We start from the raw sequence: 14362 nt of genomic DNA on the forward strand, positions 1-14362 counted from the left end.
GGGCTCACACACAGAGTAAAGTCCTGTGAGCCCAGGAGTGATTTCACATCTGGGAGAAAAATAGCATGCCTGTGTTTTTCTTTGGGTGTCCTGTGCTTACAGGGACAAATGTGTTTAGATTGTTGGCACGTTCAACCACCACTGGCCTGGGGTGGACCCAGGATTGGGAGCTAGGAAGTGTTCGGTCAAAGATGGACTCAAAGTTTCTGTGGCCTCCATCCCTCATTGAGGACCTCAGGGGGGTCTGGGCGTGACACCAAGAGCCCACCCTTTGCCCTTCCCCCTCCCAGGTGGCCCAGGGGGCAAGGAGCACAGACTGGGGGTCTAGAGACGTGTTTATTTAGCAGTCAGGGAGCAACTCCATCAGCAGGGTGGCCTTGGAAGCAGCTGGTGGGCTGAACTGTGAGAAGGGTTTCCCAGCTCTCTCATTGCTGTCTGGCTCCTTGGTGGGGACAGCTGGGCAGCACCTTGGACAGAAGCCAATATGAGGGCAGTGGGGAAGGAGAGAGACAGGGGGCATCTGAGAGGGACACGGTGGGGGGGGGGGTCGTGATGGCCGCAGTCCCGGGTAGGAGAGCAGCAGGCTGCTGCACTTTGGCTCCCATCAGTCCCCTCCCCAGCCATACTCACCACACGCTCACTGGTCATCGATGCACTTGTCTGTGGGGGAGGAAGACGGTCCATCACAATGGGCAGGGGTGTGTGTGTGACCCCTGACCACGAGGCCCCCTGCAGTGCCCCTGGGGTGCCCCAACCCCAGCCTGGCCCACCAGTAGCAGATCTAGGGGTTTCCTTCAGGTATGAGGGAACAGAGGGGCAGATGATGGGGGGAGGGGGTCTAGAGAAAGGCCTGAGAAGACCTGAGGTCACCTGGTCTCCAGAGGAGGCAAAGGAACCCCAGCCACCTGCCTGTTAACCTGGTGAGCACTGGCAGCCCCTCAGCCTGGGAGAGGCTGGTGGCTCTTTGAGTGGCTTGGCTGCAGCCCCTGCCCAGGCCAGTTTGCCTGATGACAAAGACTTCCCAAGTCAGTGGTGAGCAATCCCCAGGGAGAGGGAGGAGGTGGCCCAGAACAGCAAAACCTGAGGGATAGGGGAAGTGGCCCAGGACAGAGGGGCCTGGAAGTGTGAGGAGGAAGTGAGACTGGGGAAACTCAGATCTGGGTCTAAAATTCTCACCTGCATAGGCCCAAGCTATCTATTAAGGAAAAGCACTTGGGACCCAGCTCTCTGGGGCCCCACAGACCCTTGGGGTGGGGCACAGTCTTTCTGAGCCTCGTGTGGCTTCCAAGGGGCTCCAGTGGCTAGAGCCGGGTGCCGAGTGCCTCCTCTCCCCTTTCCCTGGTGGACCAGCGTCAGGCCTGGACAGTCCCCTTGTCCCTTGCTCCTCTCCCCAACTGGCCATTACCGATTGGAACAGGGAAGAGGATGTGGTCCTCGGTGAGGCCCAGGGATTTGGTGAAGCTGATGAAGTTCTCCTTCAGTTCAGAGCTCAGTTCCTTGGTTCTCCCTGTGGCCAAGATGGCCAGTAAGTGGCCAGCAGACACTCCATAAATATTGTTGAATGGATGAATTAGCCTCAGACCCCTTCTTCATGGAGGGTCGGCAGAAAACCCTCTACCCTTGGCCTCCCGGGGGCCCTGGACAGAGATGGCACTGGAGGGGATGTTAGGGCTGGCCCCGCCCTGGGCCCCGCCCCTCCCTCAAATGACTGGGAACCGGGTCCTCTTGGGGCGGGTGAAGACCCACCATAGAGGGTGATCTTGAAGTTCTCCTGCTTTTGGGAAACCGCCTTAAAGAACACTATGGCGAACTGGTTGTAGTCGGTGGCCGCCACTCGCACGGTGTAGCTCTTCAGTTTAGGGTAAGCTGAGGAGTGAAAGGCGAGGGGTCAGTCCTGGCTGGTTGGACAGACCAACTCCTTGCTCCGCCCCTCCCCGCACAGGACAGCATCTGTGTGGAGGTGCAGGGAGGTCTGTACCCACTCTGGGAGGACCCTGTGCCTGGGACCCCAACCCCAGGGCCCGCATCACTCAGGACTCACACTTAATGTTGCCCAGGCTAAGCTCGCCTGGCTGGGAAGTTGGGACAAAAGTTCTGACAAAGTAGTCACAGTGCTGGTCCCTGTGGGAGCAAGAGAGACGTGTGGGTGAGGGGGAGGTACACAGGCATGGGTCCCCTGGGCTGGACGAGGTGGGGCCAGGGCTCTAGTGGGAGGGGCCAAAATTCTGATGCCCAAGGTCCGGCCCCGCCCCCACCACAGCAGGAGGTCTGCGTCTTTCCCTGGGAGCCTCCCCCGGCTGTCCCTGCCAGGGCTACCCTGGGCTGCCTGACACCACTCAGACCCGTCCTCCAGCACCACTCCTTCGCTCTTCAGGGCTGTCTCCCCTCGCTGGCCTTCCCTGTACACTGTCCTCCCACCCTGGGCATTTGTCCCTTCCTCTTGTCTTGCTCTTTCCCTCTCTGTAACCTCTCCTGGGGAATTGACCTTCCAAGGTTCCAGTGTGCTCCATATGCCCAGGACTCCCGGAACTCCTGGGCCAACGCTGACCTCTCACCGTGTCTGTGGCACCACAGAGCTGATCTCCCCAAACCTGTCCTTCTTTAGCCCTACTGTACAAATGCTCCAGCCCCGACCCCCCAGGTGTGGAACCAGAGACCCACAGGAGCTAGGTGAGCCCTGGCACCCACCATTCCTCTCCCCACTGCAGCCCGAGGGGCCCTGCACTCCCCACCTGTTCCCTTGGGTGCCAGAGCCTGAGGCCCCTGGAATTGTGGCTCCCACCTCTCCCTGTCCTGCTGCCCATGAGCTTGTGCCCAGGGCAGCTGCGCAATGGCTTGTGGCTGCCTGAAGAAGCAGCTCTCTCTTACTTGGAGTCTGCCAGCCCCTGCTGTGAGCCCCCTGCACCTGCTTCTGAGGCGGGTTGGCTCATTCGAGGCTCAGCCCAGAGACCATGTCCCTGGAAGCCCTCAGTGAAGTCCTGGGTGGGTTCCAGGCTGTGCCCAGCAATCCTCCTCCCACTCTAGGACCCCCCTGCTCCCTCCGTCTTGTTTCCTGAGGACCGTCTGTGTCCATCCCTACTACTGTCTGCGTGTCTATGCAGAAGTGACGATAAATTCCAATGAATGGGGGGAGGAACAAATACATGACTCCAGTCCTGAGTGGGAGGACGAATGACTACATGTCAGCTTTGGGCATCCCTTGTCCATGACATCAGTCTGCCTCTCAGGACCCCCAGGCAGGCCCAGGTCTCCCACGCTCCCCCAAGTGCTGGCGGCTCTCACCTGAGCAGGATGGAGGTGACATTGTAGCTGTGGTCGTCTTTCAGCTCATAGTTGGTGGTGTACATCTTAAACTGGCCTTGTTCTTCTTTTGAAAATGCATTCCCTGCGAGGCCCACGACGTACCACTTCCCCTGGAACTGCAGGGGGCTGGTGATAGGCACAGGGGGACCCAGGGGCACCTAGTGCTTTGCCCTTGCATACACCTCTGGGCGGTCTGGCCCAGAACCCAGAGCCCCTCTGCCAGGGCCACAGGGCTCCTGACTGGGCGCTCAGGCCGGGCCCGGGCCCACACTGACAAAGCCAGCAGGAACTGGAGGCCTGGAGGGAGCCCTGAGTCTGGCAGGGATGGAGTGACCATTGGCCAGGGGCCAGCCGGTCCCCCTGAGCCCAGTTTCCTCATTGTACGGAGGGACTGAAGCTGTTCCCACTTTGCGTGGACTACGGACATGATGAGAGAGTGTGAACCTGGCAGGTCAGCAGGGCTGGAGTGGGGATGGGCACATGGGTCATGGCTGCCAGCCACCAGGGGACCCACGGGCAGGCTGAGTTGAAGCCCGGGCTCATCCTATCCTAACACGCTCCCTAAGACTCTACCTGTCCTTCTTTCTGCTCCCTCTTCCTGGGGCCCTCCCCACAGCTGCCCCTCCAGGCCCCTTACCTGGTCGTCTTGGAAGTTTGGCTGCAGCGGGACCCTAAACAGAGGTGGTGCTGGGATCAGGTTTATGGAGTCCTGGGCCTGGGTCTGCAGAGCACCCAGCAGGGTGAGGCCCAGCCACAGGAGACCTAGGGGCATGATTTCAGGGCTAAGGTTGCTGGGCAGCTGCTAGGCCTGGCAGGCAGAAGGAAGAGGAGGCGAGTGAGGAGGCTGTCCTGGGGACCCTATTTATCATCCACCTGTTGGCCAGCTCACCCCGGGTTGGGATGATTTGTCCTTTACCAAATTCCGGAAGCGTTTGGTAACTGTCAGTAACTTCTGCTGAAACATTTGTTAAGATTTCTGCCCTTTTCCCCCATGGTCAGGATTGTGCAAGACAGAGGGGTAGGAAGTCCAGGGAAGGCTGAAGGGGCCTTGCCCAGAGTCAGCACGTCTGCAGGGCCAAGGGCTCCCTGCGCACACTCTTGGTGCCCCTTCCTGCCACTCCCGGCAGCCCTGTTTGCGTTCAGCGGTCCTGATGTGCATGAGATGTCGTCTCTGACCTCCAGGATCCCCAGCTCCAGGGTGAGTCGTGCAGTGACACCCCGTCCCTGGCACCCAAAGAATACAGAGAATGCCTCACGCAAACAGATCATGTCCTGTTTCCTGGTTCTCAGAGGGACAGGGACGGGTGGGGCAGCTGAAAATGAACACTTCTGACAAGGAAGGACATTCTGTGCTTGCCGAGTTCTCGAAGGCCAGCTCCTGGCCCTCCCAGGGACCCTGCACTGACCGTGGCACAGAGTGAGAACCCTCCTCAGAGGCCGACCTGGAAGGCCTCGCTCCTCGAGTTGCCCGTCCCCTCTTCCAGGCCTCGTTTGTAGGAGTGGACCTGGACCAAAGCTGACCTTAACACCAGGCCCCTCTGTGGGCCCAGTGGACAAAGAACCCCAAGCTGGGCGTCCAGCCACAGTGGTGGCTGTCCAATAAACGTGGAGGCTGCAGTCCTGGTGGGGGTACAATGAGGGGTGTGCACCAGCGCTGGGTGGGGGCGCTGGGGCCTGAAGGCTGGCTCTCCACCCTACTGCCCTGGACACCAGGTGCTTTGGCTCCCAGGGAATGCAAAGACTTGGCCTCATCCTTGAGAGGTCACCTAGACCATCTACCATCCACCAGCTCACCCCGGGGTGGAATGATTTGTCCTTTACCAAATTCAGGAAGGGTGTGGTAACTGTCAGCAACTTCTGCTGAAACATTTGGTAAGATGTTCCAGGGCCAGGGTCCCTGGAAGTGTGCCTGCCATGGTTGATCCCAGCTTTGTCCTGGGCAGCAGTTTCCTCACTACGAGCCTGGCTGTCTCTGGGAGGCAGCGATGGGTCCTAGCCCCTGGGCACTGTCTCCCGGATGTCACCATGAGGGTGGAGGCTGTCTGGACACCTGACCTGAAGCTGAACTGAGGATCCACTGACCTCAGGAAACTGACAGGGACCTCACTGGCTCTACCCACCCACTGCTTGGAAACCAGCAGCCCCTCCTGAGCTCTGGGGCAGTGGGCTCGAGGGAAGGGGCTTTGGACGAGGTTCTGAGCTAGTGGGTAGGATGCAGCCTTGGCCATCCTGAGGCAGAGAGGCCCCCTTAGGCCCTGTGCTGCCTGTCTGGGTGGTGAAAGGACAGGAAGTGGAGATGAGCCAAGCGTCCATGATGTTGCCACCAAAGCCCATATGTCCTCTAGGTGTCCGTGGCCAGCCCCCACCGCTCTCATCCCCACTATCAGGCCCAGGGGCTCCGCCCCTGCTACTGTCTTTGACCTTAAAAGGTATCTTTTAGCCTTTTGGTGACTGTTGGATGTGGGGGAGACTGAGAGTGGCGCCCTAAAGAATTTTAACTAGGGGAGGGGCAGTGCCCTGGATCACCAAGGAGCCGCTTGGTAGAATGTTCTAGATTCTTAAAGATTGGGGTGGGGGGTAGGATGGGGTCTGCAGCATGAGAAAACCAGGCGCAGGTGCAGCAGGAGAGGTGGCCCGGCTCTGGGTCGCGTGTTGGAATCCCACCGCCTCCAGGTGCCTGCTAGTCTGCCCACCCCTCGCCACCACCGCCCCCCTGCCCACCCCTCGCCACCACCGCGCCCCTGCCCACCCCTCGCCACCACCGCCCCCCTCTGCCCCGCAGCCTCTCCAGGCCACGCCCCTCTGCCCCGCAGCCTCTCCAGGCCACGCCCACACAGCGCCAGTGGCGCACACCCGGGGAGTCTCCACATGGCGTCATCTCTGAGTTTCTGACCAAACCTATGCAGGACCCACACTCTCTGTGCTGGCTCCAGACCTGTCCAGACCCGCTGGCCTCATCTCTGTCCCCGTCCTCATCTCTGTGTGCTCTTGACCTTGGCTGACACCTGGGGCAGGTCATCCCGTCATTCTTCCTCACCCGGCTGCCTCCGGCCTTGTCTCCTGGCTCTGACCCAGAGGCTGGGCTGGTTCAGGAGCTGAGGGAGGGGATGAATGGAAGGGAGGAGGCCTGTCCAGTGATTGGAGTGTCAGCGGTGTGCAGCGCGCCAGCCGTATGGCAGGGATGTTGTTGGAGGTCAACAGGAGGAGGTGACCACCCGTGGAACTCGAGCTGGACCCAGGCCATTGGAGGCTCCCCACTCTGTCCCCGTCCTTGACGGCAGGTTCTGCCCATCATCCCCACGATGGGGCGTCTTTAAGGACGCAGCCTTGAGAGAGCACTGTGTTGTGAGGCCGCCTGGACTGAACACGTGGCTGACTGAAGCTCTGTGAATGTTAGTGTTCTGGCAAGTGGTGTGATCTACTCATCTTCCCGCGCCCAAGGTGAGCCTCGGGAGTGCCCTCACTTATGAACGCTGCCACTTATCCATCCGGAGTGGCCTGCTTCTTTCTTTGGTCTCTCCGTGGCCTCCATGTACAGGGACCAATTTGCGAACCAACAGCAGTCCAAGGACAGTCCTGGCTGAGGGAGGTCCTGCATTCTGCCTTAGGGCCGCTGGGGTCCTGCGGGCGAGCCCAGGGTCAGCGTGAGGAGCTGTGTCCGCCCTCCTCAGAGTCCAGCAGGGCTTTGGGGTTGGATCAGCTCAGTGCGCGCGCGCGCGCGCGCACACACACACACACACACACACACACACACACCTCACACACACACACACAGAGCTCACACAGGCTGTCAGCACTGGGAGGGCCGGTTGAGGGGCGCCGTGCAAACTCCAGTGTGAACTTAGGCTGACTCCAAGGGCTCCCGGGCAGACAGGACCCTGGAGGCCCCACCCTTCACCCACTCCCTTCCCACTGGGCCTGGGCACCGACCTGGCCAACGAGGGGACTCTCAGTGTCACCTAGCCCAGAGCTGGGCAATACCTGGACCCCAGGGCTCTCAGAATGGTCTGGACTATACATGTGGCACCGTGTGGGTCACACCAGGAACTTGCCCACCTCCCCTTGGTCCTTCTCTTGGTTTCCACTGTGACCCCTGGGTTGGTCCTACAGGTCCCATCCCTTTTGCAATGACAGGAAGTTAAACACTATCTGTATGTGGTTTCTCTGTGGCAAGAAATCAGGAGAGTTACAGCCAAGTAGCTGAGTTGGTTGGAACATCATCGTCCTGAGGCACCAAGGTTGCAGGTTTGGTCCCCAGTCAGGGCACATGTAGGATTCAAACAATGGGTACATGAATGGATGGAGCAACAAATCAATGTTTCTCGGCCCTGGCTGGTTGGCTCAGTGGTAGAGCGTCGGCCTGGCATGCAGAAGTCCTGGGTTCGATTCCCAGCCAGGGCACACAGGAGAAGTGCCCATTTGCTTCTCCACCCCTCCCCTTCTCCTTCCTCTCTGTCTCTCTCTTCCCCTCCCGCAGCTGAGGCTCCATTGGAGCAAAGATGGCCCGGGCGCTGGGGATGGCTCCTTGGCCTCTACCCCCAGGTGCTAGAGTGGCTCTGGTCGCAACAGAGCGACACCCCGGAGGGGCAGAGCATTGCCCCCTGGTGGGCAGAGCGTCGCCCCCTGGTGGGCGTGCCGGGTGGATCCCGGTCAGGCGCATGCGGGAGTCTGTCTCTCCCCATTTCCAGCTTCAGAAAAATACAAAAAATAAAAAATAAAAATCAATGTTTCTCTCTCTCTCTCTCTTTCTCCCTCCCGCCCCCTTCCTTTATCTGAAAGCAAAAAATTTTTTAAAGCCAGGAGAAACCTGGCTGCTCCAGACCCTGCTGTGGACCAAAAATGGCAAAAAGCCATTCTAGATTCGAGGCTTAGCAAAAGGCCAAGTTCTCCCCCCTCCATCTCCATATTTGGCTTTGATGCTGAGTATTTGTACTCACTCCACTTGCTTCCTTGGGTTGCTGGAAGCAATGCAATATACATGCCCTTACTCTGACTCTTTGTTTCAAATGTTGGTAGATTTCACTAATGCATCCTGTTTTATGCCTTGGGAGAGTTCCTGTCTTAGCCTTGGATGTGCAACTTTGTATCAGGGTCCTTGATTTGCATATGTCTATATAATAAAGCAAACTGGGGCTATGAGGCACTCAGATACTGCCAGGCAGTTTGAAGAGTCCTCCCAGTCCCATGGTTTTTGTTTTGACAAGTGTGTTTCCTTAATTCCGCACCATTATTAGGAGCTGCGCTGGTCCGCAGCAAGACCACCCTCACACCCCTGCACTGTGTCTGGCAGGTGGCTCCCCCTCCCTACATGCCCAAGTGGCAAGGCTGCCAGGGGTCCCACTGGTCTGTTCTCCCACACAGGGACCCAGACCCCACATCTGGTCTAATTCCCCCAGGAAGGCAGCAAAGTGTTCTCCATGCTAATTGCCTCTCAGGAATCCAGTCTAACCCCCTGGACTGGTTTCCGGAAGCTTATGAGCAGTGTTTAGCCCAGCCAACAGCAATATTGCAGCAGGTGACTCTGCTGCTTAGAGACTGGGCTATGCAGAGAAGCTTTCAAGATACCCCAGGTGGCCTGTCATAGCAGCAGAACTCTTGGTGTCCACAGATGGGCCCACCTTGGCCACTGCAGGTCCAAACACCCAGGAGGCGGAAGGCCTCCTCTAGGGCCTTGGCTCGAGTCTCGTTTCCAGAAGCAGCTTCCTAGCTCCCATGACCCATCTGTCATGCCTGGGCTCACCAGGGCTCACTTGAGCATTTCTTGATTCCTGAACTTTCCACCTGGTGGGGACCCTGTTTATGGAAAAGCTCTTAACGGTAGTCCCGCTATTCCTCCTGCTACACACCCACTGGACTGCTCCCTCTCGTGGGATCCACTGGGCAGGGGGCAATAGGCCGTACCACACGAGGTCTGGGGCCAGGGCAGTCTCCTTGTGCTGGTGCTGGGGTGCCTGGCCCAGGAATGCCTCTTAGATGCGTACTACTGCCTTTCTTTTCTTTTTTCAAGATTTTATTTATTGATTTTACAGAGAGAGGAGAGAGAGAGAGGAGGGTGTAGTGAGAAGCATCAATTCATAGTTGCTTCACTGCTGTTTCTTATTAACGCGGACGCAAAGCAAATGTCAGGCAGATGAAAGAAAGCAGGACTGAAACTCATAAGGCGGAGTCGGCCTCGAACATCATTCACTCGGCGTATTTACTGGTTAACATACAGTGGGAGTGCACCAGTCTAACTATGTTATTTTTCTTTTTTAAACACCAACTGTAATCTTTAAATTATGCACTTCTCCATTACTCCCAGAACACTAGGTGAAGGACAGGACAAATGCTTTAGGTAGTCCTAATCATAAACAAGACATCTGTATCTTTTTTTTTTTTTTTTGTATTTTTCTGAAGCTGGAAACGGGGAGAGACAGTCAGACAGACTCCCGCATGCGCCCGACCGGGATCCACCCGGCACGCCCACCGGGGGCGATGCTCTGCCCCTCCCGGGCGTCGCTCTGTTGTGACCAGAGCCACTCTAGCACCTGGGGCAGAGGCCAAGGAACCATCCCTAGCGCCCGGCCCATCTTTGCTCCAATGGAGCCTCACTGCAGGAGGGGAAGAGAGAGACAGAGAGGAAGGAGAGGGGGAGGGGCGGAGAAGCAGATGGGCGCTTCTCCTGTGTGCCCTGGCTGGGAATTGAACCCGGGACTTCTGCACGCCAGGCCGACGCTCTACCACTGAGCCAACCGGCCAGGGCCAAGACATCTGTATCTTGTGGTGTGCCTCCAAGATTCCTGTGTCTGCGTGCAGAACAACACAGGCCAATGTCTTATTTTTCAGACTCCCTCAGCTTCTCACGCCCTCCAATAACTCCTCCACGGAATTTATGTCAGTGCACAATTAAAATTCCTTTACTTCACTTTAGTTGTTCATTGATTGCTCGTCTTATATGCTTTGGTCAGGCAAGCCCAGGGTTTCCAACCCACGACCTCAGCATATTACAACTTCTGGATTCAAGAAGTAAAAGAGCCTGACCAGGCGGTGGTGCAGTGGATAGAGCATCAGACTGGGATATAGAGGACCCAGGTTCAAGACCCCGAGGTCACCAGCTTGAGCGCGGGCTCATCTGGTTTGAGCAAAAAGCTCACCAGCTTGGACCCAAGGTCCTTGGCTCAAGCGAGGGGTTACTCGGTCTGCTGAAGGCCCGCGGTCAAGGCGCATATGAGAAAGCAATCAATGAACAACTAAGGTGTCACAATGCGCAACGAAAAACTAATGATTGATGCTTCTCATCTCTCCGTTCCTGTCTGTCTCTGTCTATCCCTCTCTCTGACTCTCTCTCTGTCTCTGTAAAAAAAAAAAAAATAAAAAAAAAAAAATAAAAAGAAAGTCAGAGTGGCTTTATAACCATAACAGAAATTGACAAGTTATTAACAAACCTTTCACAAAAAGAACAGTCATGCAATATAGACTGCATATATTCAAAGTGCAAAATTAGACAAGTTCTTAAATAGCAACTTTTAAGTTTCAGATTTATAGAAAAATTGTGAAAACGGTTTGCAGAGTTCCCATATGCCCTGTATCCAGTTTCATTATTAACACCTTATGTTTGTATAATACAAGTTATAATTTATAAAACACTATTGATATATTCTTTTTTTTTTTTTTTCTGAAGCTGGAAACGGGGAGAGACAGTCAGACAGACTCCCGCATGCGCCCGACCGGGATCCACCCGGCACGCCCACCAGGGGCAACGCTCTGCCCACCAGGGGCGATGCTCTGCCCACCAGGGGGCGATGTTCTGCCCCTCCGGGGCGTCGCTCTGCCACGACCAGAGCCGCTCTAGCGCCTGGGCAGAGGCCAAGGAGTCATCCCCAGCGCCCGGGCCATCTTTGCTCCAATGGAGCCTTGGCTGTGGGAGGGGAAGAGAGAGACAGAGAGGAAGGAGGGGGTGGGGGTGGAGAAGCAAATGGGCGCTTCTCCTATGTGCCCTGGCCGGGAATCGAACCTGGGTCCCCCGCACGCCAGGCCGATGCTCTACCGCTGAGCCAACCGGCCAGGGCTGATATATTCTTATTTCTTTTTTTTTTTATTTTTTTATTTTTTGTATTTTTCCGAAGCTGGAAATGGGGAGAGACAGTCAGACAGACTCCCGCATGCGCCTGACCGGGATCCACCCGGCACGCCCACCAGGGGCAATGCTCTGCCCACCAGGGGGCGATGCTCTGCCCCTCCGGGGCGTCGCTCCGCTGCGACCAGAGCCACTCTAGCGCCTGGGGCAGAGGCCAAGGAGCCATCCCCAGCACCCGGGCCATCTTTGCTCCAATGGAGCCTTGGCTGCAGGAGGGGAAGAGACAGACAGAGAGGAAGTAGGGGGAGGGGGTAGAGAAGCAAATGGGCGCTTCTCCTATGTGCCCTGGCCGGGAATCGAACCCGGGTCCCCCGCACGCCAGGCCGACGCTCTACCGCTGAGCCAACCGGCCAGGGCCTATTCTTATTTTTGAGAGAGAGGGAGAGTGAGAACCATCAACTCGTACTTGTTTTCATTTTAGTTGTACTAATTGCTTCTTTTTTTTTTTTTTTTTTAGAGACAGAGAGTCAGAAAGAGATAGATAGGAACAGACAGACAGGAACAGAGAGAGATGAGTAGCATCAATCATTAGTGTTTCATTGCGACACCTTAGTTGTTCATTGATTGCTTTCTCATTTGTGCCTTGACCACGAGGCTACAGCAGACCAAGTAACCCCTTGCTCAAGCCAGCGACCTTGGGTCCAAGCTGGTGAGCTTTGCTCAAACCAGATGAGCCCACGCTCAAGCTGGCGACCTCGGGGTCTCAAACCTGGGTCCTCCACATCCCAGTCCAATGCTCTATCCACTGCGCCACCGCCTGGTCAGGCTGTACTGATTGCTTCTTGTTAGTGCCTTGAGGGGGGCCGAGCCAGTGTCTCCTTGCTCAAGCTAGCAACCTTTGGGCTCAAGCTGGCAAAGTATTTCTGGTCAGTTCTTTATCCACTGCACCACCATGGTCAGGTTATTGATACATTATTATTATTTATTCATTTTAGAGCTGAGAGACAGAAGGTGGTGAGGAGCAGGAAGCATTAACTCCCATATGTGCCTTGAGAAGCCAGGGTTTCGAACTGGCGACCTCAGTGTTCCAGGTTGGCGTTTTATCCACTGCGCCACCACAGGTCTGATGCATTATTAACTAAAGTCCATACTTTATTCAGATTTCCTTGGTTTGTACGTGTCCTTTTCCTGTTCCAGGATCCCATCCAGAATACCAGGTTACTTAGTTGTCATGTCTCCTTCTTCTTGGCTGTGACAGTTGCTCAGACTTTTCTTGGTTTTGACGACCTTGATAGTTTTTTTAAACATTTTTTTAACTTATTAATTTCAGAGAGAGAGAGAGAGAGAGAGATTGGCCTGTTGCACCTATCTATGCATTCTCTAGTTGATTACTGAATAAGACCTGTCAGGGGATTGAACCCTCAACCTTGGCCTTGGGGACAATGCTCCAACTGAGCTACCTGGCCAGGGCTGACCTTGACAGTTTTGCAGAGTACTGCTCAGGTATTTTGTAGAATGTCCACCTATTAGGATTTGTTGGGTGTTTTTCTAATGGTTACCTAGAGTTGTTATGGGTTTTAGGAGGAAAGCCACAGAGGTAAAATGCCATTTGCACTACATCGTATCAAGGCAAATACTATTCACATGGCTGATCTCAGTCACCTGGCTGAGGGCTGCTGTCAGGTGTCTCCACTGTAAGTGACTCTTCTCCCCCCTTTGCAGCCTGTTCTCTGGGAAGGAAGTCACTCTGCACAGCCCAAACTTACAGAGTGGGAGTTTTGCTCCATGGAGCTAGACAGACGGATATCTACGTAATTTGGAATTCTTCTTCATGGGAGATTTCTATCCTCCCCATTTATTTATTAATTCAATCATTTATTTGGGCTTAATGATGTTTATTTTCTAGTTTGGGTTATAATCCTGGTTTCTTTTGACATACCTGTACTCTTTTCATTGTGGTTTTTGAGCAATTTGGTAAGTTTTGACATGTATCATATATAAATGTCCGCAAAACCACGGCCTTAACCAAGACAGTGAACATAGTCATCACCTTCAAGATTCCTCATGCGCAAGTGTACATGAGGCGGCTTCAGCTTCCCCATTTGTAAAACGGGGGTCGGCGGCCCACAGTTCCCGAATGCTGCGGTCTCCGGGGACTCACTCTCAGGCGTTCGCCCTGAACCCCGATATGGCGCCTGCAGCTGCAATCCACCCAGGGGAAGGGGATGAGAGGGCTCCGCGGTCCCTCGCAAACCCCTATCCCGGCCCCGATTCCCTTTCCCAGGGAGGTGTCCCTGAGAAAGCACAAGTCACTTCAGCACTCCCCGAGTCATTTGCTCCGCCGAAACCGTCGTCCTCGCTTTTTGCGCCCGCCTTACCGACACTGCGGGCTCCAGCTCCGCAAGGCCCGTGCAACGATGGAACGAGGCGATCCCCGTGCGCACACCGGGATCCAGGTGGAAGCTGGAGGCCGCGGATGGACGGCGAAGTCGGAAAAGTGGAACAGCTCGGCGAAAGGCAGCTAGCAGACTCGAGCCGTCAGGCCCAAGACCCGCCCCGACACCATGGCTCCGCCCCCGCTCGCACCCAGGCCCCGCCCTCACGGCCCGAGCCCCACCCCCATTCAAGAGCTTATTACCTGCCGACTGTGGAGCCTATCCCGAGAGCAGAACACTGGGCCCGCCCCTCCATTAGGCTCCACCCTTCCTGCCCCACGATCTGCCTCTCCTTCAGATCTCCGCCCCGCCTGAGCCCCGCCCCTCTCCCGGCCGCTGGGCCGGGCTGCCCCAGGGCTGCCCGCCGAGAAGCCTAGATGGTGGAGGCTGGGGCCTCAGCCAGGGCGAACCAGCTCGGAAGAGGGCCGAGCGACTGGGACCCCTACTCTGCCCCATCGTGCCTCTGGAAGCTTGCGGGTGGGAGAGCCGACGCCTCCGCGTGGGCGAAATCTCAGACACGTGGTTTCTTAAGGTCCCCAATGTATGGGGAAGCTTTTATGGTTCAGGT

General features: G+C 56.2%; 1 protein-coding gene across 1 annotated transcript; it reads right to left on the reverse strand.

The window, feature by feature from the left end:
• Nucleotides 1–323: 323 nt before the first annotated feature.
• On the reverse strand, nt 324–13872 carry LCN2 (lipocalin 2). The gene is made up of 8 exons (XM_066367056.1): nt 13738–13872; nt 3941–4111; nt 3283–3419; nt 2042–2121; nt 1747–1866; nt 1406–1507; nt 631–660; nt 324–467 (listed from the first exon to the last, which is right to left on the reverse strand). The coding sequence occupies exons 2-7, from the start codon at nt 4073–4075 to the stop codon at nt 638–640; spliced, it is 597 nt and encodes a 198-aa protein (XP_066223153.1). The 5' UTR covers nt 4076–4111; nt 13738–13872; the 3' UTR covers nt 324–467; nt 631–637.
• Nucleotides 13873–14362: the final 490 nt, after the last annotated feature.

Source organism: Saccopteryx leptura, chromosome 2, assembly GCF_036850995.1.
Source record: "Saccopteryx leptura isolate mSacLep1 chromosome 2, mSacLep1_pri_phased_curated, whole genome shotgun sequence".
In the NCBI taxonomy this organism is placed as follows: Eukaryota; Metazoa; Chordata; class Mammalia; order Chiroptera; family Emballonuridae; genus Saccopteryx; species Saccopteryx leptura.

Excerpts from the sequence above, each read along its gene's own strand:
- LCN2 (XM_066367056.1), bottom strand. The coding sequence starts at position 4,075 with ATGCCCCTAGGTCTCCTGTGGCTGGGCCTCACCCTGCTGGGTGCTCTG. Across the intron at positions 2,122-3,282 it reads GTCACCTCCATCCTGCTCAG|GGACCAGCACTGTGACTACT; the intron begins GTGAGAGCCGCC and ends TTGCTCCCACAG. Across the intron at positions 661-1,405 it reads CCTCTTCCCTGTTCCAATCG|ACAAGTGCATCGATGACCAG; the intron begins GTAATGGCCAGT and ends CCTCCCCCACAG.